Source organism: Rhopilema esculentum, chromosome 7, assembly GCF_057945365.1.
Source record: "Rhopilema esculentum isolate cy_ngs chromosome 7, ASM5794536v1, whole genome shotgun sequence".
NCBI classification, from domain to species: domain Eukaryota; kingdom Metazoa; phylum Cnidaria; class Scyphozoa; order Rhizostomeae; family Rhizostomatidae; genus Rhopilema; species Rhopilema esculentum.
Window position 1 is genome coordinate 4226382 of NC_142821.1, and position 25486 is coordinate 4251867.

At 35.4% G+C, this 25486-nt stretch overlaps 3 protein-coding genes across 3 annotated transcripts; 1 reads left to right on the top strand and 2 right to left on the bottom strand.

Annotated features, from left to right (window-relative positions):
* Window positions 1–120: 120 nt before the first annotated feature.
* LOC135683558 (peroxisomal membrane protein 11C) lies at window positions 121–9327 on the top strand. Its single transcript, XM_065198853.2, has 3 exons — window positions 121–1341; window positions 5996–6237; window positions 6752–9327. Exons 1-3 carry the CDS (start codon window positions 1087–1089, stop codon window positions 6996–6998), a joined length of 744 nt encoding a protein of 247 aa, XP_065054925.2. The 5' UTR covers window positions 121–1086; the 3' UTR covers window positions 6999–9327.
* A 149-nt stretch (window positions 9328–9476) lies between these two features.
* Window positions 9477–13023, bottom strand: LOC135683549 (caspase-7). Its single transcript, XM_065198843.2, has 3 exons — window positions 12541–13023; window positions 11104–11415; window positions 9477–10077 (listed from the first exon to the last, which is right to left on the bottom strand). Exons 1-3 carry the CDS (start codon window positions 12821–12823, stop codon window positions 9524–9526), a joined length of 1149 nt encoding a protein of 382 aa, XP_065054915.2. The 5' UTR covers window positions 12824–13023; the 3' UTR covers window positions 9477–9523.
* A 10265-nt stretch (window positions 13024–23288) lies between these two features.
* On the bottom strand, window positions 23289–25043 carry LOC135693855 (uncharacterized). The gene is made up of 2 exons (XM_065212439.2): window positions 24908–25043; window positions 23289–24323 (listed from the first exon to the last, which is right to left on the bottom strand). Exons 1-2 carry the CDS (start codon window positions 24965–24967, stop codon window positions 23289–23291), a joined length of 1095 nt encoding a protein of 364 aa, XP_065068511.2. The 5' UTR covers window positions 24968–25043.
* Window positions 25044–25486: the final 443 nt, after the last annotated feature.

A 25486-nucleotide genomic window follows, 5' to 3' on the forward strand; every position in this document is an offset into this window, starting at 1 on the left:
TTTCAATGATTGACTCGCTTGCCAAGCGCAAGCAAAAGAATTTCAAATCGTGACTTATATTTTTCCAGCCCGTATAAGGTAACGTCTCAGTTAAGGAAAAATTCCTCTTATTTATCAACGTCCTTCAATAGAGTTCAAAAGTGTGATATCACCAAAAACCTACTTTTAAGAATTTTTTAATTTTAACCACATAACATAAAAGGTCACCACGAAATACTTCCAAATATGCAAATTTATTCAAATATATCTAAAATCGGTTGAGATATTGCCAATGAAAGATTTGAAGTTTGCAAACGAATCACTATATTTTTCGTTCTGTTTATCGAGCTATGAACAGAGACCAAAATACAGAGGTTTGGTGAGAAAAGAGCTGATACCCATATGGCCATATCTCACCCAATTCGTAACACATTTGACTGATTTTGCACAGTTAGAGGTATTTCCTGATGCTCTTTCAAGCTATGGGATCCAACTTCAAAATTTCTAAAATGATTTTTTTGTGACGTCATCACTTTAAACTCTATTTACGGTAAACTGTAGGAAAATTAATGACTTCGGGGCGCAAAAACGTTGATCGATGCCTGAACCATGAATACGATTGCACTCTCAGGAAAGTACTTCGATAAAATGATTTCAAATTTTGTCTCTCTGGCTATTGTGCACAGGGTGTGGTAGAGCTTTATTTTTTATTTAGTTTAACATAGCCCTTGCTAGCCCATTGGCTGTGCGGTGCCTGTTCATTTCAACGTAAGGATTTGATTTGAAATAGAAAAACATATGTTCTCTACAATTAACAGTCAATCTGGCAAAAAGGTTGTCAATTTACAGGGCCTCTGATGAAGGGCAGCCGATGAAGGCCAACCACTTTTTTGCAAAACAATAGAGATTTTTGCAAAACAATAGAGATTTTTTACAAATTTTTGTCATGGGTGCTAAATTTTCCCTCTCCTCCATACTTTGTTCCAACCTGGGTCGGAGCCCATGTTTTCGGGCAAAGTTTTGGAGCACAATCTTTTGGAAAAAGGTGACCTGTGACCTCAAAGCGCACGTAACCTTTAAGGTGGTAGCTGCAGACAGTGCACGATCATGGCGGACGTAAACACTCGTTTTTCCCAGTTGGTTACATTCCTTGAAACCTATAGAGGAAGGGACAAAGTAATCAGGTTACTCAACTATGCAGCATACATTGCAAGTGGATTGCTGCAAAGATTACGGGGGAAAGATAATGACTTCACTACTGGGCGTCTAGCTGCTGAGCTTTCAAACCTCAGAGTTATGCTTCGGTTAATCGACGACTTTTCCATGTTAAAATATTCGCTCTCATATGGAATTGGAAAGCATGTATGTAATATCGACTATTTTCTTTCGTTAGTGATGACACTTTTGTTGTTTTGTGCAAGATGTCATTACTTGTTTTTTTTTTTAAAAAAACTAATCTCATGGTAGGCCTTTAGCTGACTTGTGTGCCATGCTGGCTGTTATGCTGCATACCCAGCTTAATAAAATACAACAAGCCACTGTATTGCAAAAATCATAAAATTGTTTAAAGAACATCCCAGCATGAAGATATTAAATTGCTTAATAAAATTTTTTTTCAGCTTTAGACCAATATTAAAAAAGAACTGCCAGCAAATAATTATTTATCTCAACTATAAAATTGTTTGTGGAAATGATTTGGTAAGCACAAACTTTCTTGAAATCTCAGTAGATGTAATTTTGCAAATTGCGACTCATGATTGCAATTTTCATCCATTGCATTGTTTAAAGTATTTTTTTCCAAATCTTTTACAACAGTATTTGCATTGGAACTATTTATAAGAAAAAAATCCTTTTAGGTTAAAGCTATTAGAAATTTTTCAAAAAGATTTAAATCAACAAATTTTTCTGTTTCTGGTAAACAAATTCCCAAAGTACTTAAATATGCTTATAGGAAACATTTTTCTTCTCAAAAGGCCCTGGTCATTGTAGATGTTACTTGTATATGAAAAGCTGTGATTGTATATCACACAGTGTCTTTGTACTCCCTCTCAATGCAGCCACACCTTGTGATTCCTTCACCTGGAATTAGAGAGAGCCAGTGGCTCTCCAAATTCTAAGTGCTAGTTATTATCAATTCAATAACTCGAACCCAAAACCCTTGGATCTTCAGTCCCTGACCCTAGCCAGATATTTTCATGCTCTTCAAAAGGACTATATCACTCTCTTCAAAAACAGGACTATGTAAATTGGACTATAAGCCAATAAATACCATTCTGATGGACTTATTTAAGGCATATGACTGTTTGGCAGGTCATCAAATTATGGTGCTGTCACTCTTGAGATAAGATCACTTCACCTTCAATACTCTCTGCAACAGCATCTCAAGCTATGTATATGTATGCTCATTGCTCCAATTGGTTTGAGAAGAATTAAATATATATATCTTCTGGTTTATCTTCAACTTTAAAAAATCTACTTTTAAGCTACAAAGAATTTGAATCACAAAGTGTGGCCAAAATCAGAAGAGGAAAAGCTTCTTTAGTTTCCATTTTGTTAAATTTTTGACCAGCTGCCAGGCTACAGAAACAAATGACAGCCATTCAACTGCTAGATATTGTGCTGATATCTTACAAATGTGGTCCAGATGCTGTGCATATAGTGAGTTCTGTTTGTACTCTTAGTTCCGAGCTTACTTTTTTCATAAAACTATAGATGACAAATCTTAAGAACTGGTTGTGTTCTGGGCCTAGGATATCTGCATTCATAAGTTCTATCCCTATGTTACAGAATATTTAATAACTTAGTGCTAATAATCAAATTATTGATATAATACAATTTAATGATATAATGCCAAATATAATACTTTTTCAAATAATAGATATTTTAAGCAGTGTCCTAGTAGATCTTTTGAAAATTTTAATCAATTGGCATATTTCAAAGTAAGGGACACATTTTGAAAAAATTTCACCTAGGAACCAAGAGTTTAGATCACATTTACAAGAGTATAGATCACATTTACATGATTATATGATATCTAAACAATGTAAAAAATGTTAAGAATTATCTCAACTATGTTTTGAACTACAGGGCAGTGAAGTTTAGGAAATAATTCATAATTGAATTGTGATGTATTTTTTGGTTATACCAAAGTTTAAATTTTAAGATGAAGTTGAGCTAGAATTTCTTTGAAGCAGGGGCGGCTTGGAGCAATATAAGATCGGTATTCAAGATACTAACAATCTACTCGATAAAATGCCACACCCAAAAAAATAAAATCCCCCACATGCCGCACCCCTTTATATAGCCTTGCAAAAAGGATTTTCAAAATTGGCTTCTAAAATGATGTCTAAATAGTTTTGATAATTTACTTCACCTTGTCCACATTCCAACAAAAAAAAGCAAGAAACCCAAAACGTTTGTGGTATGCTTTAGATCATATTTAAAATGTTTTACTCCAAAGGGTTTATTTGCTAAATATCTCAGTTGTCCAGGATCAACTTGCAAGAAAACTAGATCTCGTTTGTATTATGTACCTTCCACTTGACAACAAATGCTTCGTTGCACTCTTGATATACACGTATGAAAGGTTATCAGGCAGTAAAAACTGAGGCCTGTATCCAAAACCAAAGCATGGCCAAAAGCCTTTCAATGAAGCTGCACCATATTGGAAGGTATTCAGTTTGAATTCTAAATAGTGTAGCCACAAGGCTGTGACAGTTTGTGGACTGAGGCAATGGCCAAATGAGGCCATTAAAAATAAAAAAAATAGCCAGATAAGGCCAGCATTTTATTCTGATTATCTTTGTTGAACATACTTTGAAACTTGCAAATTTCCAAGCAGTATTCTGTTCTGAAAACGCAAGCTAGAAGGGGACATGTACGCTCAAGGTATTGGGACAAGTTCTGCATACCTTCACTTTCAAAATTCTTTGTTTAGCCTCACAGCAGACCTCATTTATCTGCGCGAGTGGCACTCGCAGGCACAAAAGCTCATTCTCAGGAATTTCTGCTGGCACATTTCATTTATTTTCATTTACCTTTGTTGTATTAGAGTCATGCTTTATTAGAGTCAAACATCTTTCTTGGTATTGAAATTGAACGGTCAAATAGAATATAAAAGGTAGTAGTTGCAAGTCTTTATTACCAAAAAGACAGAAGATCCTTACTCTAAAGGTGCCATTTGATTCTCAAAATCAAGTGGTGGAAGATATCATTTGCAATTATTGTATCATTTTTTTCAGAGTATTATGTTATGACTTGTTAATCTTGTTCGTGCATAGTAGGCTGAAGTAACACTTTCTTTAAGTTAAAGTCTTCAAGCTTTTGAATCTGGTAGCTATCGATTTCTGAAATTTCACGCTGCACCTCCAAATAATTCATCAAAAACAAAAATTTTCGACAATTTGTGACAGCCAAACAAGTCTCTATTTCTTCAATTATTGGAGTAAAAGCATTTTCATATTAAAATAATCAAATCTTACAAGCATGATGAACTCAAAGCTAAAAAACGGAGTATCCGTATAAGATACTTTTTATAATAAGACATTTCAACGAAAGTAATTGAAAAAAGAATCTTTCTTCGAAATGAGAAAAAGCCAGTTTAATGATGTCAAAATTCTTGCAACCTTTGCCAAGGAAGCGAAAGAAAAATCCTTAAATTCACAGACCTTAAAACAAGATGTTCTAAACAAATCTGCTCCATTTAAAGTAAAGCGTTTAAGATATTGAAAAGCCTTTGATGAATTCGTGAAGATGTCTCTATTTGATGAAATCGAATCGATAACAGCGATAGGGCTACTTGACAACCCAAAACAACCCATAGATAAAAACTGGATCATTCCCTTTCTTATGTACACAATATGACGTTAGTAGCATTTATTATGTCATCTGTTCAGTTTTACATGTAGTTACATGTACTTCATGATGATATTGATATGGTATCTGCTTTTGACAAAGGCAAGTTGGTGTAACAGAATTTAGCATAACATTAGGTTCTCGATTTATCGGTATCTGACTATAAATTGCACCCTACTTTCTTGGAGGCACATTTTTACTTGGCTTTGCGCTCACAGGCGCAAAATATTATTAATGAGCCCTGCCTCACAGTTATCTCCAGTGTTGAATACCTTGTGACTGCTGGCCACTGGCCTCATCGGAAAACAAAAGGGATTAAGAAGTCTCTATACCCACTGCCAAAACAATATCAATTGTTAAGGTCATTGATTTTTTTTAAGAAACTTCGCCCGCTTTGTAATGGCATTGTATGGGCAAAATAAAATTTTATTTTGATTTTGATTTTGGAACATATTAAAAGCATTAAAAGTTGTTTGGAAAAAAGTTGGTATTTGTGAATACCTTGAATACCCCAGCGCACTGCCCCTGCTTTGAAGCATATATTTTAGAATATTAAAGAGTAGCTGTTTCTGTGGCTTGGTTGCAATTTCTTATAATATACTCTATTTAGGAATGAAAAGCATTTGATGCCTTTCCGTAATAAAATTCCTTTCGTTACTTTATGTAAATGACATATATTTTCTTCTGGGTACTTACTTTATTCCTATTCCTTCTTTTACTTTATATGCATGCTACAAACACTTCACTGGTAAGTTGCATTGAAATTTTGCCAGAGATTTAAAAAGAGGGATCCTGTACCATATTTCATAAACAGTCTAACAGTAGCTATGCTGCAGCATTGAAATAGAATTTACAATCTTCTACAAAGATTTCATTCTAGGAAATCTATCCCTCCATCCGTTACCAAATAAATAACCTTTAGCCAATTCAAGTGCCATTGTCCTTTTTGCTTCAAAATTTGCATACTTGTATATTTGTACCTTATTTACATTGTCAAAAGTTGTGTTGTTATTCCTTGCTTTACAGCATCTTTATTATGGCGTTTAACATCCATCAAATTTCTTCTGTTACTTTATTAGCCATATTCATCATAGGTCTTAAACATTACCAAATTCATTTTTTTATACTCTGTTTATTGTCATTCTGTCATTGTATCTATCAGGAGAAAGATCCAGTCTGTCGAGTTCTCCAAGTCATTCAAAATTTTGTTGACCAGCTCTATTATCCAGTTGAGCATTTGGCCTGGGCAAGAGATGTTGGACTTCTGAAGGGAAGTTCAAACAAGCTATGGAGTTTTGGTTGTTTGTTATGGGTCATCTCACTTATGATGGGGATTTTGTCAAGTATAAGAAAGCTGGTGGCTTCTAAAAACATGTCAGAGAAAGATACAAAATCAACTAACAAGTGAGCCTTCCCAGTTACTTCTAACGAGAAATTATTATGCATTTTTACTCCCATTTTGCAACCTGGTCAGAGCTCCTGTCTATATTAGCATTTTATTTCAAGTTTGCAGCAAGGGCTGACACTTTCCCAAATATTAGGGGGCAAGCCTATTGTTTTGAACTGCTCTTAAGCAAAAATGCTAAAAAGTGTTTTCCAGCAATGGAGAAGATCAGCAACAAAGTGAGCTAACTTTGCTGCATTGCAAGGTTCAGCTTTTGTTTACTTTGAGTTGCTTGCTTGCTCAAAAATTAGAAATGCATTTAGAGAGCCTTGGTGTGGCTTTCCAAAAAACTTAAAAACCCAATAAAAATAAACAAGAGGTTGATGACCAGCAAGTTAAATTTCACCAGATTAAATGACAAAAGCAAGTTTTGGCTTGGGAGACCCTTCAGGCTAGAAATACACTAGATTTCTCCTAGTTTATTAATCCTTGTTTATTGAACTAACTCAAAAAGTTTTTAATTAATATTTTCAGGGAAGAAACACCTGTACATAGCAGCAAAGAATACAAAGAAATTGAAACCAGGCACATTGTTGGTATAACAAAGCAAAATGTGTCCCTTATTGTAGGACTGTGTGGAAACCTATTTGATTTGGTGAATGGGGTTCATTGGCTGCCTCAAGGGTTCCTTTGGTCATCAAAACTTCCATTAGAAGTTGTTGGTTTGTGTGGGACAATATCATCTTTATGCTTGTTATTTAATGCAATAACGGCTGTCTGATAGTCAGGAAAATTGTGGATTGTTGATAGTCAGGATTTTTGAAATATGTGGCACAACACTGACCATAATCTAACTATAATTCACACTATAAATTTGTATAATTTAATGAATATGCTAGGGTTGCATGTAAAATAAAATGTTACCAGGTGATCATTTTGCAAAATAATTTTCCACAAAAACTCTGGCTAGTAAACATGTGGTTTTATGGGTGTTGCAAAACATAACTTTACCATTAACAGCATATTGTACCATAAACCAATATCAACTTTTCAGGTTTTCACTTGAGTATACAAATAATATTCTCCTCAAACAAAGAATATTTTATCTTGTCTCTATGAAATACATACTTCACAGATGCAATCAATGATTTTGACATCCTTTGTTTTTAGAAGGGAAGGCTCACAGGATTGCTGTGGGATGATTTCAGTTACAGTGGGGCTATGTTTCATTCAAAGTGCAATATTGCTTCAATTTCTTCTCATCAGAGAAGAACTATCAAAATACCTGCCTCTTGACTAAAATAATTCTAGCTATTTTTTATCATGTCTTGATTAAAAAAAACATTCAATAAACTGTAAAGAAACTGTTTTTAGTTGATTTTGGTGAACAAGAGTGATTGAAAATGATTGTACAAAAAACTTCTTAATAATAGTGGACCAAAATGAAGCAACAGAATGTGAACAACCGGAATTACAACTCAGGTATTTAAGTTAAAGGCACTCCAAATCTTCCAAGTGAGAACAGCGGATCTGGATATAGAAGAAAAATTTGCACCAACAAAATATTGTAGTCTGTTTGTCTACACCTGTTCCCTCAGAAAAAGCTTCCTAAGCTTTGTTTACTTCCATCAAGACCAACAATATATAAAATGATCAATTTCCAAATCAAATTGAGACTTAATCATTTCTTATTGCTTTTTTCCTTCACATATCTTTTCTAGGAAAATATTAATAACTAAATCTTTCAACTCTTTTAACTAACTGCATTACAAACCTTTCAAAATGTAAGACTGGTTTGGTTAACCTTGTGTTCTTACTGCTCAAAGTCACTTAAAAATAATCAATGAAGTTGTGCGTGTTGTAAATTGAAAATGAACAAAATTTGATGAAATAAAATAACGACTTTGTACATGAAATGAATATTTGGTACAACATTTCCAGCTTAACTAAAACGTTTTGACCTGATGAAGAGTTAAGTTTGAAACATTGTACCAAATATTCATTTCTTGTACAAAGTCATATTATTTTATTCTATCAAATTTTGTTCACTTAAAAATAGGTTGACTTTTACCTTGCCATTTTATAAGCAGAAGCAAAGTACACTAAATGTTCAAAAAGAGATGTAGCAGACCAGGCAAATAGTGCCTTTTCCATCTAGATTCATGTAAAAAAAATTTTTACAAATATGCAGGAAAAATGACCAGGCACTTGTATTGGGGCTTTTAAGTGATAAAGCCTATACAATGCAAAGAAGTTGATTCATCTAGATTGTTTAGTATGACATAGAATTGTGTTTAAAAAGAAGGAATTCGACTTTCAGAACATCTATGCACCGATACAAAGGAGATTTTCTGTCGACCAAAATACAGAATTTCTAAAGAGTGGTTAAATTCCCTAATCATACAAAGTAACCTGGTTTTTTGGTATTTTTCTGTTTATTTCTCTGCCACAGGTCATTAATTGTATTTTAGGTACCTCACCATTTCATGCACATTTGGATGCAAGTGATTAATCCAAATATGAATACAAATTATGCAGATTTACACTACCATACATCTTCATATTATTCCAATCTTTTGGTATATTAATTTCTGTTGTTTCTTGTTAGAACCATTACAAGTTTCTTTAGCAATCTTTGTAAATCTAGCACACCTTGTATGAGCAGTTTAAACAAAAGAAATGAAAAAAGTGCCAGCTTCTGTGCTGGAGATCTAGTAAAGCAGAAAAGTTAAACTAATAAGATAATTTGGGGTAGACCACAATTGTCTCTCAGGTCAAAATTCCATTCACATCTCATTCATACACATTTTGATAATTCACTTTAATGAAATGAAATTTTTTTTGCCAATTGCTAATGATAGAAATGTTTCAGAGATGTGTTTCAAATGATAGAAAAAACCAACATGTAACTACACTGATTGCATTATAACCAGAGCATTACCTTTCGAACATAAATATCTATAAATTATTATATTACATGAATATTCTTATTACTCTAATATACAAACATAAATGTATTTTATAATCATTTCTTTGTTACATTCAAATTTATCATTTATCATAGCTTGTAAACTGATATTATTTAAGGCATTGCAAAAATATGATCAATTTCTAATGACAATGGTAAAAAACTATTTCATGCTGTTTATTTTTGTGGCATGATAAATTTTTTTCTAAAGACATATTCACATAGCTTGTTGTATAGTTAAATAATACATAGTTAAGGGAGTAAGAAATGCTGTCTTGCAAATAGCATAAATATATGAAAATATATATCTCATTTTAAAATAATCACCTCATGGTAACTCAAAGAAATTTAGGACTTTTTTGGAAATACACTTTTTTGGTTAATGTTGAGAGCTGGCAGGGAACCTGCACTCCTCTGTCCTCATTGCCCATCAGTGAAACATGACTGTTAATTCTGGACATCATTGACATTAAATCTTCATGCTCAGCGTACGCATAAAAGACTTGCAACATAGCTTCAAACAGCCAGGATTTTGAAATGACTCTTCCATCCACAGTAGTCACTATATCTTTATGGGCTAATTGACCCTGAGTTGTAGCACAGACAATGAGGATGTCACTGTCAGTAGGAATGCGGACTTCTTGATTCCCTCTATTTTTTCCATCCATTACTGCATTCTTACCGCGACCATATAATTCTTGTCCCCTGTCCATCTTTGTTCCACGACAGGATTGAAAGAAGAAAAGCTTAGGCTTTCCGATCAAGGATTTGCATTTATCTCCTTTCACCTCATTTGCAATGGCTTCAAAGTCTTCTGGAAGGTTATCTGTTCCAAAGATTCCCTCTTTACTGCCATGACTCATCATGACAAATGCAAAACAATCAAAGTCATCTATAATAAAAAAAAAATTTAAAATTTTCTTAACATACTTTGGCATTTGACTTTTTTTATTTATTTACATGTTAATATAAAAAAATGTAATAATTATATAATAAAAGATAATTAATGTAATAATAGATAATTAGCCGGCCTTGCCGGGAAAGGTGCTCAATCAAGCACTCATATTGTTTCAGAATATTGTTGATCAAACTCAAACTATCTTCTTAAATGACCCCAATAGTATGATTCATAAGATTTGTACAAGAACATATACCTAAAAAAATTAGTGGTCCACTAATTTTTTTACATTTTGATTTAACATCTGGCTTCTTTTAATACCATGTCTACAATAATACATTTTCTAATGAAAACATAACTTTCTATGTATCAAAAATACAAACATTTAAAACGAATTTTAGACTAAATAATAGAAATCAGCAATAATCAGATTTCATTTTGATACAAATTTGTCACATCAAATGTGCTCCCAAATATAATTGTTAATGGACAAACAAGAGTACAGCTAAACCCCACTACTCTGTTCCTTTTTTTCGCAAACCCCATCTTTGCCACTTATTTTTTCAGAACATAGAATTTTAAAAAGTATTTTAAATATATTGTTAGCCCTTCCCTGTCTGCTATCGACCATCACTTCCATGGAACAAACAAAAGTAAATCACCTGAAAAAACCATTATTCAGCAGTTGTTCTGTAATAATGCCCTAAAAACAGTTTATCAGTTGTTTCTTAAATACCTCCCACCATGATTCTGGAATATTTCTTTCACAAAACCCTCAAAAATTTCAATTAATCTAAGTTAGTTTTAATGAGCCTGATGTAATGCCAATACTGATAGCAAACATCTTTCCTTTTATTCTCTGTTTTTTTGCATCCTGAAGTCTGCATTTCAGTGTTACATGCTTTCGAACAAAATTTCACATTTTTCTGTTAGAATATTTTCTGTTTAAACGAAATACATTGAATTTCTTTATCACTGGGTCTAACTTCAAGATATATTTAAACCTTAACCATAACATACCTAGAACACCAGGCTTTGCTAATTCTTGAATAGACTCTCGGATTTCATCCCTTTTCACATTATATAAGCAGTAAACATAAAATCCAAATGTTTCAAAAAGCTTCTTCACATTTCCACCCTCTTCTGCTGCTCCATTTCTGGGTGCTAGCCTTCCATCAAACCAGACATTGACTATAAGAAGCAAGTAGCCTTTTTTGACTTTGTACACCGATTGATTGTCCAAACTTGGATACTTGGATAGAGTGCTTCTAGATAATCTTGATGAAGAAGGCTGTTGATCTTGAATTGCTGATGATCCATATAAAAGATTATCTGTGTAAAAATGGCATTTGCGATTGTGTAAGAATAATTTTGCATGTTATGCTAGGAAGAAAGTCTAAAGATAATTTATTTGGTAGTATAAAACACATCAACAAAATTGAATTTTTTATCCCTTCAGAGCTGTGCTGTTTTATATTTTAATACGCATGCTTTTTTTAATGCTCCTTGTTTTAGGTCTCAATCATACTATACCAGACTAGATTAGTTTCACATCAGATTCTTTGACCCAATCTGAATAAATATCACAGCAGGAGTGACTGTGAATGACATTTTTTGGGCATGTCTATAATATCCACTATTATTGTTAGCTTTAGATAGTACCTAATGTGTTTTGAAAATCCAAATTTTTTTAAAAATAAATTGGTAAAAATGCAATCCAATCCACTGGTAAAAATTTTCAGTTACTTTAAATTTTTTGTAATTTTCCATTTGACAAACTGCGATTTAAAAAGTCTTGTCCCTATATTACCTTTCTAATTTGAAAAAATGTAGCACTGAACCTTTTCAAATTTATGAGAAGCTAAATACTAAGTTTTAAATATTTAGTTTTAAATAAAGATGTTTATGATGAAAATTATTTCATGCAATATGAAAATTAGTTCGGTCGCTACTTCGTTTAGTTACTAGGATACATTTGGAATATTTAGAATGAATTTTCTTTCCAGATTGATTCAATGTGAAGATTCCATTTCAATGGTTAATTTATGGCAAATGTGAAGGTAACAAATTGACAACGCTAACCCGGGAAGAACGCTAACCCGGCGGGAAGGAACATCATAATTTGCAAGGAAGCCTGCTTGGTCCATTTGATGTTGGCATAGGATAGCAATTCTATTTTCAGGCTCTTAACAAAAAGGAAACGTAATTTCCATTCGAAGAATAAGTTTACTTAGGAAACTGAAAACAGACTTCGTGCGTAGGCCTGCAGACGAGGGTTGCACGAAAACAAACACTACAGAGGGGGAAACCCATCACATGACGAGGAGAATAAATCAGAGTCACAGTGAACTCGAGAAGTGATTTGCGTGGTTAGTTATCAAAATATTTTTATTCTTAAATTATTAGATGCCGTTAATCAGGACTTGGCAAACATGAAGAGCAGGATCTGTAGCTTACCTTTTCCATAATGTGCACGCGAAGAAAAGTCAAAGGAGCTTTGTCTCGTGAGGATGGTCGACGAGTAACGTTCCTTCTCCTGTATCTTTTCAAGTACCTGCGTTGTTCTAGAAATTAGTTCTTGAAGTTCTTTTGCATGACTGCAGTCTTTAGAACATTGACAGTGCTCCAATGCACGAAAATTAATTTTGAGTATCTCTTCCAGTGCATTTGAAATAGAGTCGACTGAGAAATCTTTAACTGCTGGAAAATATTCCAATTCATCGTTGCTTGCTTTTGCCATTATTTGTTGGTAAGGGTTGAGACTCGAAAAAAATTCTGCAAAGCTGGTTTGTTCGTTACTGTCTGAAAAATAGATTTGAGTTGAGGCTATGTGCAGGCTTTTTTAAATATTCTACAATGCTCGCCTTCCGCCGTATTTCTGTCTGTTTGCCATGCGTAGTTGAAGCGAAACTACTTGATGCGTCAGAATCTACTTCCCATGTTCCGCTTTGTATAGCGTGGGCTCAAATAGTTTTCATTGTTTACATTTTCCTGCACGGGTGGGGAGGAGGGGGAGGGGGGAAATGAGAAACAGGGTTTCTCTAGAACATTTGGGTCTAATTTTTTTGGAAAGTAGCATTACTTGATTAGAAAAGAGATGATTATTAAAAATACAGTCTTGATATTACAATTAGGTGTTTTGGAATTCGTTGTCGTATAGCACTACACCACTGCCCTATCAAAATAATAAGGGGGGCTCTTGCACAAAATGTTGCAAAACCTTTTTACAGTCTGCTATGAAGTTTGTATTTTGTATTAATATTTCTTTCATGGATCATCCGAGTTAAGGAGCATAAATTTAACTGAGACTTAAAGAACTTGTACCACCTAATTTGGCGCCAAATTTTTCTCTCTTGATACTTGTAGGTAAAAGCTAATTGAACAGGTCTTCAATATATTGCCACGATCTGGGGTTTCTAAAACCACAAAACGGCTATTTGAATTTTAGCAAGAAAAATTTCATGTGTCACTTTAGATATAAATCATTTTTGCAAGGAAAATATGAGATAGCATCGTCTGAAGCAACAAGGGCACATTTTGTTCTAGACCAATCAACGGGTTTGTTTACAAAATGTCATTAACCAATCACCGGCCTCCATTTCGAGCTTGATTTTTGAATGTTTCAAACCAAAACACAGTTGCTTTGGAGAAAAACCTACCCCCATACCTTTGCCCGGGAAAAAAATTTACGTTCTTTAACCTAGAAGATTTTTCAAACTTAGTTTCTAGAGTATTTGTTTCGTACAAATCTCGGAGCCCTAAGCAGAAACACAAACGGTGTCTAAAATATCTGCACTGAAACATCACTTATTTCCCACCAGAGACCTACCTCCAAAAATGGCCAGCCCCTAGTTTACTTTATATGAAGCTTTAGTTAATTAAACAAGGAAACATTTTAAGATTTTAGTTACCTGATAGTTTGCGCAAGCAAATCACCCAGCTATCACTTGGGAATAATGTATTTTCTTAAAAAAACTAGGCTTTTTTTATAATTGCCTATTTCCTCCTCTACACTACCGCACGGGATGCCTAGGCCCTTTCTGAACATTCCTCCTGAGCATCACAGTCAATGAAACTCAAACCACTTTTGTGAAGCCATTAGACATCAGTCTATAGTTTGAAGCCAAAAAGGCCAAAATATTGGCAATACTTTCAATTCAATTTTTGAGAGATATCATCTTTTTAAAAAGTAACAAAGACCCACTTTTCCTGGACAGTCTCAAAGCCTTGAAACCTTACTGATACCTGCTAAAAGGTTTTTAGAACAAGGCATGATAACTTTAGAAATATCTTTGCTAAATCACATTTAGCTGTTTGAGAACCAATATGATCAAATTGGCCTTGAATTTTGTGGCAAGTGATACATTATCAGCCTTTGGTCGTTTTAAAGCTATTTTCAGCCGAACGTCCTTTCAAGGCATTTGAGGCACGCTACTGCCAAAAGTTTCCCAGTCACTTTAGATATAAATCATTTTTGCAAGGAAAATATGAGATAGCATTCATTGGACTTTGCAGTTTTGTAGTCTAGAGTAACACTGAAAATCAAAGTACAAAACGGTACAAAATTGTCCCGGGACAGTGTAAACAGGGTCTAAGTTAGGGAATCATACCTTAGTGTGCTGCCTACGAATGCACCCAGACAGTACTAGACAGGACATATAGCTTGACAATCTGACATTCAAGCTAATGTTTACTTTCTCAACGGATTCTGGTAGTAGGGAGTTCAGGCTTTCATAATCTGTCAGGTGCCTTTTTTGAAAATGCCTGGATGTCACGTGATTGATGACGTCATTTAACGGTAAAAAATCAGACAAAATCATCGTTAGCTCCTCACTGAAGGGTTATTTTTTAACGCAACTTACATATTTTGACTCGGCTCATTGCAAGCTTTCAAATGATATATATATTTAAGCAAGATTTGCCGACACAAGTATTTTCATTATGACGTCATAAAAAATTTTGCATGACGTCATCAAATATTTTATTGTCATAGAATTATACGTTAGCATAATTTTGTTTTGATATAATGCTTGCTGTCAGCATAAGCTTTTCTTCCATATGTTTTTCAATTAAAATATTAGTATTTAGTTCATTTAAATTGAATTTGTGCCCACTGCAATAGCCAAAGTTCGAAACAGGTAGTAGTCACTATCTGACGAGTGAGTCACTTCTTACTCCGAAGTCGCAAAGTCTTGCTCCCACTCTGAACCGGACAATTATTTCTCTGCATCTGCATTTGACTGTTGCTAAGTCGGAAAATATCTTCGCACTATTATAGGCTGTCCAAGATGTCTTCGCACTATAGGTCTTTAGCGCTGGGTATGAAAGTGTATGATTTTCTTCATGGGTAAATTCATCTCCTGCGTTACCTTCATATTCTTGTGATGTAAAGGAAGCTCTCGGAGATGAGGAATCTGCTTTCCTGTGAACCATTTAGACTTTAAACGGTCGAGTATGTCGTCCAAATTTCAACATCAGGCTTTTGGGACATGTCTTGTAGTAGTTGCACCTAAACAGTGTAGCCAAAATAACCTTGTTAAGTTGATACAATTTAATTCTTTTCTGATTGAGTGATTATGGATCTGCTGGAACTGCTGCAGATGATTTTTTCAGATTTGATAAATATCTTTGTCCCTAAATAGCTTTTATATGTTGTTCCACTATATTCTGCTGTTTCGCGAATGTCTTTGCTTTTGCGATAACTCCTTCGGAGAGACTTTTAATGATGACTTGTTTCTGGTTCCTCGTTAGCTTTTTTCACAGTAACCTTATCAATGTTGTGCTTATATATATGCAGTTGTCTCAGCCCACAATTCCATTAATCTGTGATAAAATACAGCAAATTTTGGAACCAAAAGTTTCAGCGATGCCTCAAATTTTGACGATTTGTTTGTTATTTATGCACATAAACCACTAATTTGTGGGTTTGCACTTCTGTGTTGCATGAACAAGCAGCACACATAAATCAGTATATTTTGCAACAGCAACTAATTTTGCATCTTTTGAGTTACCATGCAAAATATTCTGGTTTTTGTGGTTACATCTTGAAGGGACTTCTACTTGCTTTTTGAAGTCTCCGATGCTTCCCCTCCTTAAGCTACGACAAATTGAATTGTCAGGGGCCTGTGACCCTCAGCGCTTCGAAAGAATTCGGGAGCAAGTCTCATAAGATTCTCTTTTTTTCATCAATGTAAAAATACTCTTCTTACTTTGGAGTATCTTTTGCTCTCCACTTTTTATATGCACTTGCCTTGATGACTCTCTTTTGCCGTTTGCTTGCTCGTGTGCTGTTTCTAAATATTTAGCGTTGACTTTGTTTCCACTTCCATTGCTTTAGCCTCATAAGGAGGATTAGCACATCCATGGATGTTCTTGAACCAAACACTGAATGTTTCCTTGGTTTTGATGCTACGAACTCAGGCCGTCTCATCAAATCTCCATCTGGCGTTTTCTGGTGGCGTTTTTACAAAATGTTCTCACGGACTGATGACACCATCGCTAACATGGAAGAAATATCTCGAAGAAATGAGCTATTTTGCTCGAATTGTAGGTTGTTGCTGGCAACGAAAGTATAGTCAGAAACTTAAGCTGCATTCTGGAGCACAAAGATCCAGGAAAACAGCGAAAGCAGTGTCAATAATAAACGAAGACCACCAAGCTTTCGTGATTGGCAAGGCTGCCTCTATCGAAAAGGCATTTTCATATCCCATCAAAACCATAACTCTAGTCTTGCAACTCCTGAAGGTGTACTGTGACAAGGAGATAAAGCTGTTCTTTATAATTTCATGTGCAAGGAGCCAAATCAATATATAAATCCACCATCAGAAAAATGCCAGATGGAGTATATTATTTATGAGATGGCCTTATTTCGCAGCAGAAGATAGCCTTTTTGAAAAAAGTCATGCACCTTCAGCCCATCGGTAGGACATCTTGGATAGCCTATATTGCCAAGACATTCTTCCGATTTAGTGTAACATTCAAATGCGGATTCAAAGTGGGAGCAAGACTTTGCAACTTCGGAGAAAGAAGCGACTTCTTTATTTGAACTTTGGCTTTGCGGTTGGCACAAATTCAATTTAAATGAACTGAATACTAATTATTTTGATTGAAAAACATATGGAAGAAAAGCTTTTGCTGACAGCAAGCGTCATATTAAAACAAAATTATGCTAACGTATCATTTTATGACAATAAAATATTTGATGACGTCATGCAAAATTTTTTATGACGTCATAATGAAAATACTTATGTCGGCAAATCTTGCTTAAATATATATATCATTTGAAAGCTTGCAATGAGACGAGTCAAAATATGTAAGTTGCGTTAAAAAATAACCCTTCAGTGAGGAGCTAACGATGATTTTGTCTGACTGTTTGCCGTTAAATGACGTCATCAGTCACGTGACATCCAGGCATTTTCAAAAAAGTCACCTGGCAGATTATGAAAGCCTGAACTCTCTACTACCAGAATCCGTTGAGAAAGCAAACATTAGCTTGAATGTCAGATTGTCAGGCTATATGTCCTGTCTATACGTGCTTCAGCACTATCGGTCGGAGTGGACAAATTTAGCATACCACAAATTTTCCAAGGAATGCGGAAGGTAGGGATCGTGCTAGTAAAACGCAAAACGAAAATTATTGGTATCTAGTTGTGGAAATGATGGAGGGCATGTGGGGCTAAGGTAATCGCGTCGGAAAATTCGGGCTTTTGGTGGATATTTGACAAATGTTCAATTTGTCAGAAGCAGAAGCCAACCCAAGATGTTGTCTTTTGTTGGAAAATCGTAGGCCCGAGCTGAGCGAAATGGTTGAACAGGGAACGAGTGTAATCTCAAAAAGTGGCTGCCGTATGAAATATGTATTTTCTTAGTAAATAACTTAAAGTTCCTATCAGTGGAGTAGCGTCTGTGTTGTATGCTACGCTTGCGGCGCAAGCGCAAAAAATTCTAGACAAATTCTTAAATTCTTGCAACACTTCTAACGGTAATAAATACGCGGCTTCTCTTTCTGGTCATGAGCAGCATGCAGTGAACTCCAGCGCCAACATGCCAATTGGCTATTTTTCCAAGTAAACAGATCGCTTAAAATTGAGAAATTCGAAAAATCTAATAAACTGAAGCCCCTCCGCGTCATTCTTTTTTCCCGTCTTTTTGCCGAAACATGCGATGCTCCAGTGCAGCTTCAGTGCAGCTTCAATGCCCAGTGTGGACTTGCTACAAGTCTCTCTCTTTCTTTTTCCCCTTTCTTTAAAGAGAGAGACTTGTAGCAAGTCCATGCCCAGTGCAGCTTCAGTGCAGCTTCAGTGCAGCTTCAGTGCAGCTCGAGAGAAGCTTCTGAGAGAAGTGAAAATTATCCGGACTGGAGCTTGCGGTCGGCCTGGGCGCAAGAATTTCCAAATATTTGATAATACAGAACATTTTTTTGCCTATAAGCTGCTTTCTCCGAATATTCTTTGCGCGATACATCATTTCAAATCCAATTATTTTTCTTTCTTTACTTTGTGACTGTTATAAAGAGAAAAAGTTTCGTCAAAGTGGGGTCAAAGTTTATTTGTCATGATCCGCATTTCGTAATTCAAGTCAAAAGGCTTGCCAGTATAGTCAGAATTTACGGACCAGGGCATGCGGTAGACCTGAGCGGAAGCCTTGCCAAATAGTTGATGATTTGCCGGGACTAACTTTCTGAAACTTTACACATGGAAGCATCTTCAATTCTAACAACTCTCACAACGTCATAATGAGCAGAAACTTTTTCTCCTAACCTTTTCGCAATGTGGAGAGCTCCTCCTTGCGGGAATCCATAGCTGCATTATAGCATAAAAAGTCTTACATTAGGTGAGCATTCGGTGATGCCTTTTCTTGAGGAATATGAATAAGAATAAGATCTTTCGCAAAACGATTTTAGCACTAGGAGTCATTCTGAAAAATTTTGCAAAAAAATTGAGCTTTTTTAAAAACTTTTCGAAGTTTTTAAACCCCTTCACTTTCAAACCTGTGTCGGAGCCTCTGATGCAGAGAATAGACGCATTGATTGATTAGAATTAGAGTACAAATAATTTGTTACTTTCAGCAAAGATAATGGAAGTGTGACTGGATAGGAAACTCTGCTAGAACAATGGATCATGTTATGGTTCATTGATATTTTCAACTTGAGGGCTATGTTCATTTCCGGTTTCAAACTTATCACGCGATTTCGATAGAGTAGGCGAAGTTTTCGTTCGGTAAGCTTGTAAGAAACTTAGTTACAAGTTATTCGAAATTTGATTTTTGCTGTGAATTTCATTAACAGTGTCATTCGCCCATGGTTGCGCGTTGTGCTTTGGTCAATTGTAGTACCTATAAAAGTAAAGAGGTTTACCCTCTCCTAAGTTTCCACAAAATACCACCAAGTTCAACCAAATGTCAAAAGAAAAAGGCTTGGAGAACTCAGCTTATTAAAGTAGTCAACAGATGTGACCCCAGTTTCAATTCCGAAGCAGCCTTCATATGCTCTCGACATTTCAAGCCGGAGTGTTTTAAAACAGGTACGTTTTCAAAAGCTATTTCCTTCTTTAGTCGTAAGTCCTAGGCCATCAAACACGTTCAGTTTTCTTTCTTCTTTCCTCTCCCTCAAACTGCTTTGATTAATTTTGAAAATGGTTGCATAAAGTTGTCTCATTTTATCAAATAAAAATTATTTTGCGTAAAATGTTTTTATGTTATCAAATGGGGCCGCATTACTCGGAAAAGTGGGTGTTGCTATGGAAGGATAGGACAAATGAAATTTTTTATATGGGAGGAAAACCTTAAAATTTTCACAAACTGATTTGCTAGACAGAGGTGGGCTTCCAGCAATCCCCCCTCCCCCCTCCCCCAATATGAATTTCTTTCCGACGACACTGATTTGGTGCTAAAAAGTCAAGGTAACCATTGTCACCCTGCCCCCACTCCCCCAGTAAAGATTTGCAGTGCACCCTTAATTGTGTCAGCTTATTGATGGTATGAACTCTAAAATTCTTAAATCGTTTAATAGGAAAAACAGGAAGAAAGGACCTGATTGTTGGGTCTATACCAACAGAATTCTTGGCTGAAAAGAGTATTATTACATCAAAACCAAAACCAAGACGTCATATTCAAAGGAGTTCTTTAGACGAAACGCAGTTGCCATACAAGTATTTAAACTTCAGTGACTTGAAGAAGGATCTGAAAAAGATAAAGGCACCCTGGGTGACAATAGTGGAAACAGAAAACTACATAAAGGTTGCTTTGATAAATCACGGTCAAATAGATCTTAATTTCTCTGTCGATGAATCTTTAGAATTCCTTGTTGAAACAAATTTCAATGAGCTGCCAGTGGATCACCTTCTGTACAAAAATTACAAGCACAGCATTTGCAGACAAAGAATTCACTGGTTATTAAGCGAAATACAAGAGTGGCACATTTGCCTAGGCATAACTGACAGAATAATAAAAGAACATGCCTTAAGGCAAGGTGGCCAAAAAAAGTCTGAGCAGCTTATCTTTATCAAAACCAAGGTCAGTGGCAAAATAGTTGACAAAGTATACAGCAAACATTGCAACACCTTGGTCAAGTCTTCTGAATCTTGCACTGAATGCAGAAAGATAGCTTTAAAGATACAAAGACAATTGGATTTTGAAAAACAATCTGTTACAAAACCAATAAGCCTAAAGTCTCCATTAACAAGGGTTGCTAAAAGGCGACTAGTTGTGGCAGTTCAGATTTTACGTCAAAAAGAGAAAAAGCTAGAGGCCACCATACAGCAACTGGAAAGAGAAATTAGATCCAAGGGCATATTTCTAGACAATGAAGTGCATGCAGACCTGACCAAAATTATTGATAATGTTTCTAGCCAATTTCCAGAGAATTCTTTTGAGAAACTTTTCTGGAAGGAACAGTGCAAGGCTTTTCAGTCATTCGATAAAGGTTTAAGATGGCACCCTATGATGATCAGGTTTGCTTTGCATTTGCACATGCGCTCACCTTCCACTTACAGAGCACTAAAACAAAGTTTAGTTTTGAAGTTGCCATCTGAACGTACACTCAGGGACTATTCGAACATTGTCCACCCTTCTGTTGGTTTCAGGAAAGAAGTCCTTGATGATTTGAAGGATCAAACAGAGAAGCTGCATGGAATTGCAAAGTATGTTATTCTTATGTTTGACGAAGTATCTGTAAGCGATGACTTGGTTTTCGATAAACATTCAGGAGAACTTGTAGGATTTATTGATCTTGGAGCAGATTTGAATGACATTTTCAGGAAGAGCAGTGGCTTTGATGGCAAGGTACCATCAGTTGCTTCACGTGCATTGGTTTTCATGATATGCGGTATAGCATCATCACTGAAATTTTCTTTAGGTTACTTTGCAACTCGTACTGCCACCTGTGGAATGCTATATCCCTTAATGTGGCAAGCAGTTGGATTTTGTGAGACCTATGTTGGTTTAAAGGTTATTGCTGTTGTTTGTGATAAGGCAACTAGTAATCAAAAGCTGTTTAAAATCCATGGGCAAGACAAGGAAATAACTCACAAGACAATAAATGTCTTCAGTGGGGCTGAGAAGCGCCCTTTGTTCTTTTTTTCAGACCCCCCACATCTGCTGAAAACTGCAAGAAATAACTTAGCAAATTCAGGATTTGGTAAGAAGCGTCTCATGTGGAACGAGAAGGACATTGTTTGGAGTCATGTGGTAGATGTATATGAATCAGACAGGAAGTGTATGGTTCGGAAGCTGCCAAAGTTAACTAATGAGCACATCTATCTTAACCCATACAGCAAGATGCGTGTTAATTTAGCAGCACAAGTTATGAGTGAGACAGTTGGTAAGGTAATGGTGGAGTATGGTCCCACTCAAGCAAGTGCAACAGCAAATTATATCCTCATGATTGACAAGTTTTTTGATTTGTGCAATGTGAGGTCACTTACAGAGGGAGATCATAAAATTAAACCATTCCTCAAGCCATACAAAGATATAAATGATGAGAGGTTTAGATTTATTCAAGATGAGTTTTTTGTGTATCTTAACAGATGGAAAGATGCAGTTAAAAACAGAAAAGGTAACTTCTCAGATGAGGACAGAAGAAAGATGTTTTTGAGTGAGGCAACATATGAGGGGCTGCAGACTACTGCTCTTTCACTTGTAGAATGTGTGAGATATCTCCTTCAGAATGGCTTCAAATACGTTCTGACAAACAGATTTTGCCAAGACCCTCTGGAAGACCATTTTGGAAGACACAGAGGCTTAGGGCGGAGGTCAACTAACCCCAACATTAGTTCCTTTGGGTTTCAAGAAACCAAATTTCGTATTCAAAGGAGCATTGCAACAAGCATTACACCAAAGGGGAATACAAAAGGGATAAAGCGGCCAGCAGCAGGAATAACAATCACAACAAGCCCATTGAAAAGGAGAAAGAAATGACCAGGGTCTCTTTCAAACTCATTTTTCATTATTTTTCAAGACTTACTTTAGCATCAATTAGCTTTTCGAACTGATTTGTTTCCAAGTAAAATTTCTAGTTAGAATACTTAATCAATCCTTTTTCACTGCATAATTTTGGCATCAGGAAATTTGGGTTGTGACCTGAAATCTTCATTTGTTCTGAGATTTTTTAGGTATACATAAGGGGATGGCTGGTTTTATGAGACCATATCTACCTTTTGACCCCTTATTGCAAACTGTCAGCAGCATACACCTGTCATTTCATAAATCAAGAAACCATTTTCCAATTAAGATGAATGATTTATTTTCAAAGCACAGGATCTTGTCTTGTATTGATTTCAATTTTAACATACTTGTGCCCCTGTACATTAATAGCCATGCATATTTGGCCATTACAAAACAAAAACTTGTTTGGAATCATGTCCAAAAGATGCTAAAGGAAAGAAAATTATTTTTATTTTTACCCTTCCCCAGCCTTCCCCCGCATCACTTTGGCAGAGATTTTTCAAACAAACTGAAAGAGTTAAAGTTGCCTTTAAGAAAAAGAGCTATTTTGTTTGTTGGAAATTTTTTTCAATATATATGAAGTACAACATTGCATAGTTAATTATACATAGTGTAACAGCTTTTCAGAAACTTGATAATAAACCAATTTTTTAATAAAACTTCATAATAACCAATTTATGTATATGTATTATGTTTTTTGCAATGAAAATGGTTAATGTTTTGTTTAGTATAATGCTGTTTTATGAATCATATCACAATAACAATCACTGCTTCTTTTGTTCATTTGTGATTTTAAGTTTTTTTCTTAATGCCTTTTCTTTCTTTTCAATCTTTTTGGTCATCCTGTGCTCTTCAATCATATGTTTGGCATGTGAATGAGCCCTGATTTTTATGTACATTAGGATGCAGTCTTTCAGTGTTGCCTCTTTTACAGGTTCTGAGGCCAAACAATTTTGGCATACTCTACTCAAATTATTCAAAATTGCATCTTCTAGTAGACAGTTGCCCAGAATCTCTTGCACATTTATCCTTGTTTTCTGGGTGGAGATGTGGTCTCGGAAAACAAGCTCTGTTTTTTCTAGTATTTTTGCAAAAGATTCCTTGGGGTATGTCAAACCTCCCCTAGTTAGAGTGCTTATAAGTCTGGTTGAGCCTTCTTGCTTCCCCTCTTCTCCCTTACAAGCATTTAACACTTCCAATCGTTCTTTTAACAAAACATGTGCAGTTTTATTTTCCTCAACTTTACGCATGTTGTCATAGGTTTTTTTTGTGAGCTTATTAAGGATTGCACCACAAATATATGTTACTACTTCTTTTTCATTGCTGGATAAAATTTGTTTCTCTACCTCCTTGTCTTCTGTTATTGCATAGTTTTTCTTTGCAATTACTTCTTGACATTCAAAAATAAGCCAGGAGGAGAATCCTTGTTCAATTTCAAGACAATCTTGTAGTTGAGTAACAATTTCATTGTCTGTCCATATTTGATGGAACTTTTGCCACATTTTGTCAAGGGAAACTGCCTTTCCTGCTACTGTATCCTCAAGGCGTTTGCTAAGAAAGTCTAAATTTGGAGAAGGTGCATCAAGAAGGCGTTTGATTGTGGCACTATATAGTTGTTGAAGCATCTCTTTTTCAGACATAGCCTTCAATGCCTCTTTATAAACTGAACTGATGTTGATATTTTGAAGATGACCTGCGTTTGGTTTGGGCTCTGTCTGTCTTTTTCTTTTCTTTTTCATTTGACTTTTTCCAATAATCAATTGCGTGTTTTTGTCACTGCAAAATGCCACAGTTACTTCCTGTAATCAAAGCAAATAATTATAGTGTCTACTTATGTAACATCAACTAGTTAGTATGATAAAGTATATATCAATGGTATTTATAATGGGCTGGGGAAAAAAGCAAATACTTCCTTGATGGAATTTATTATAGGAGCCAAGTTAAAATAAAATTCAAGAGATGATGCCATTGTTATTTTGGAGACAAAATGAAACTATGCTCAAGCACTAGTATATCAATATGTAAATGCTTACTACTTGAAATGACAGAATCACTTTTTTGCGAAAAAACCCTCTTCATCACAACTACCGGTCCCGTTCCATGTTATATATTTGTTGTATCCTTTTCCATATTTTTGCTTCAGAGGGAGAAACTAATGATTAGTTCTCTTTTTTAATCAGGTATTGCTTAATATCGTATGTTACCTTGCTATCTTGCAGCTTTTATACGATCGACGATATACGGGTAGTTCTGCGGCAACGAAAAAGTTTTGGATAAAGTTTTAGAAGCCGGTTAGGCCACCATATGAGACGGCTTGCCGATCCATTCTACGCATTGAGATTGGTTTACTGAAAATTAAATTGTGGAAATAAACATAATTTACCTCTGCCGCTACCTCTAAGTCTTCTAAGTTGATGTCGTCTGAAAAATATTCAAATTCCATCTTTTTGAAGTTCAACGTCGAGAGATCTTGCCACTAAAAAGCGCAACCGGAAATGACCATAGCCCTCAAGTTGAAATTTTAGACCGCGCGCATCATTTTGATAAGAACCTATTGTTCTCCAGCTTAGTTTCCTATCCAGTCACACTTCCATTATCTTTGCTTTCAGAATCAAAATTTATTATCACGATTATCATTAATTACCGCTTGTAATTTTAAGAAGCTGAAATTACGATTACATTCATTCATCATGGCCGTATATTTTATGTTACTGCATGCCTAAGTTCTGCGCTCATGCTACGCCACTGGTGCCTATGCAGCCAAATTTACCATTCAAATATTTTAAAAGAAATCTATAGAATCCTTCGCCATTGTTCTTATACAAAAAACAGAATTCTGATAAGTTTAATGGTCCTTTTCTTATTGAGTGTTAAACTATGCACATTTTGCAGTTGCATTGAAAATTTTATTTCCAGCTGTGACGTCACAGTGATGAATCGAGGCGGTGGCGGCTTCAAGGGG

Bases quoted from the DNA above. Each gene is read 5' to 3' on its own strand.
- LOC135683549 (XM_065198843.2), bottom strand. From the start codon at position 12,823: ATGGCAAAAGCAAGCAACGATGAATTGGAATATTTTCCAGCAGTTAAA. The intron at 11,416-12,540 runs GTAAGCTACAGA...ATTTTTACACAG, and splicing joins GCGTGCACATTATGGAAAAG to ATAATCTTTTATATGGATCA. The intron at 10,078-11,103 runs GTATGTTATGGT...TTTTTATTATAG, and splicing joins AGCAAAGCCTGGTGTTCTAG to ATGACTTTGATTGTTTTGCA.
- LOC135693855 (XM_065212439.2), bottom strand. From the start codon at position 24,967: ATGGAATTTGAATATTTTTCAGACGACATCAACTTAGAAGACTTAGAG. The intron at 24,324-24,907 runs GTAAATTATGTT...CTTTGATTACAG, and splicing joins ACTTAGAGGTAGCGGCAGAG to GAAGTAACTGTGGCATTTTG.
- LOC135683558 (XM_065198853.2), top strand. From the start codon at position 1,087: ATGGCGGACGTAAACACTCGTTTTTCCCAGTTGGTTACATTCCTTGAA. The intron at 1,342-5,995 runs GTATGTAATATC...TGTATCTATCAG, and splicing joins CATATGGAATTGGAAAGCAT to GAGAAAGATCCAGTCTGTCG. The intron at 6,238-6,751 runs GTGAGCCTTCCC...TAATATTTTCAG, and splicing joins GATACAAAATCAACTAACAA to GGAAGAAACACCTGTACATA.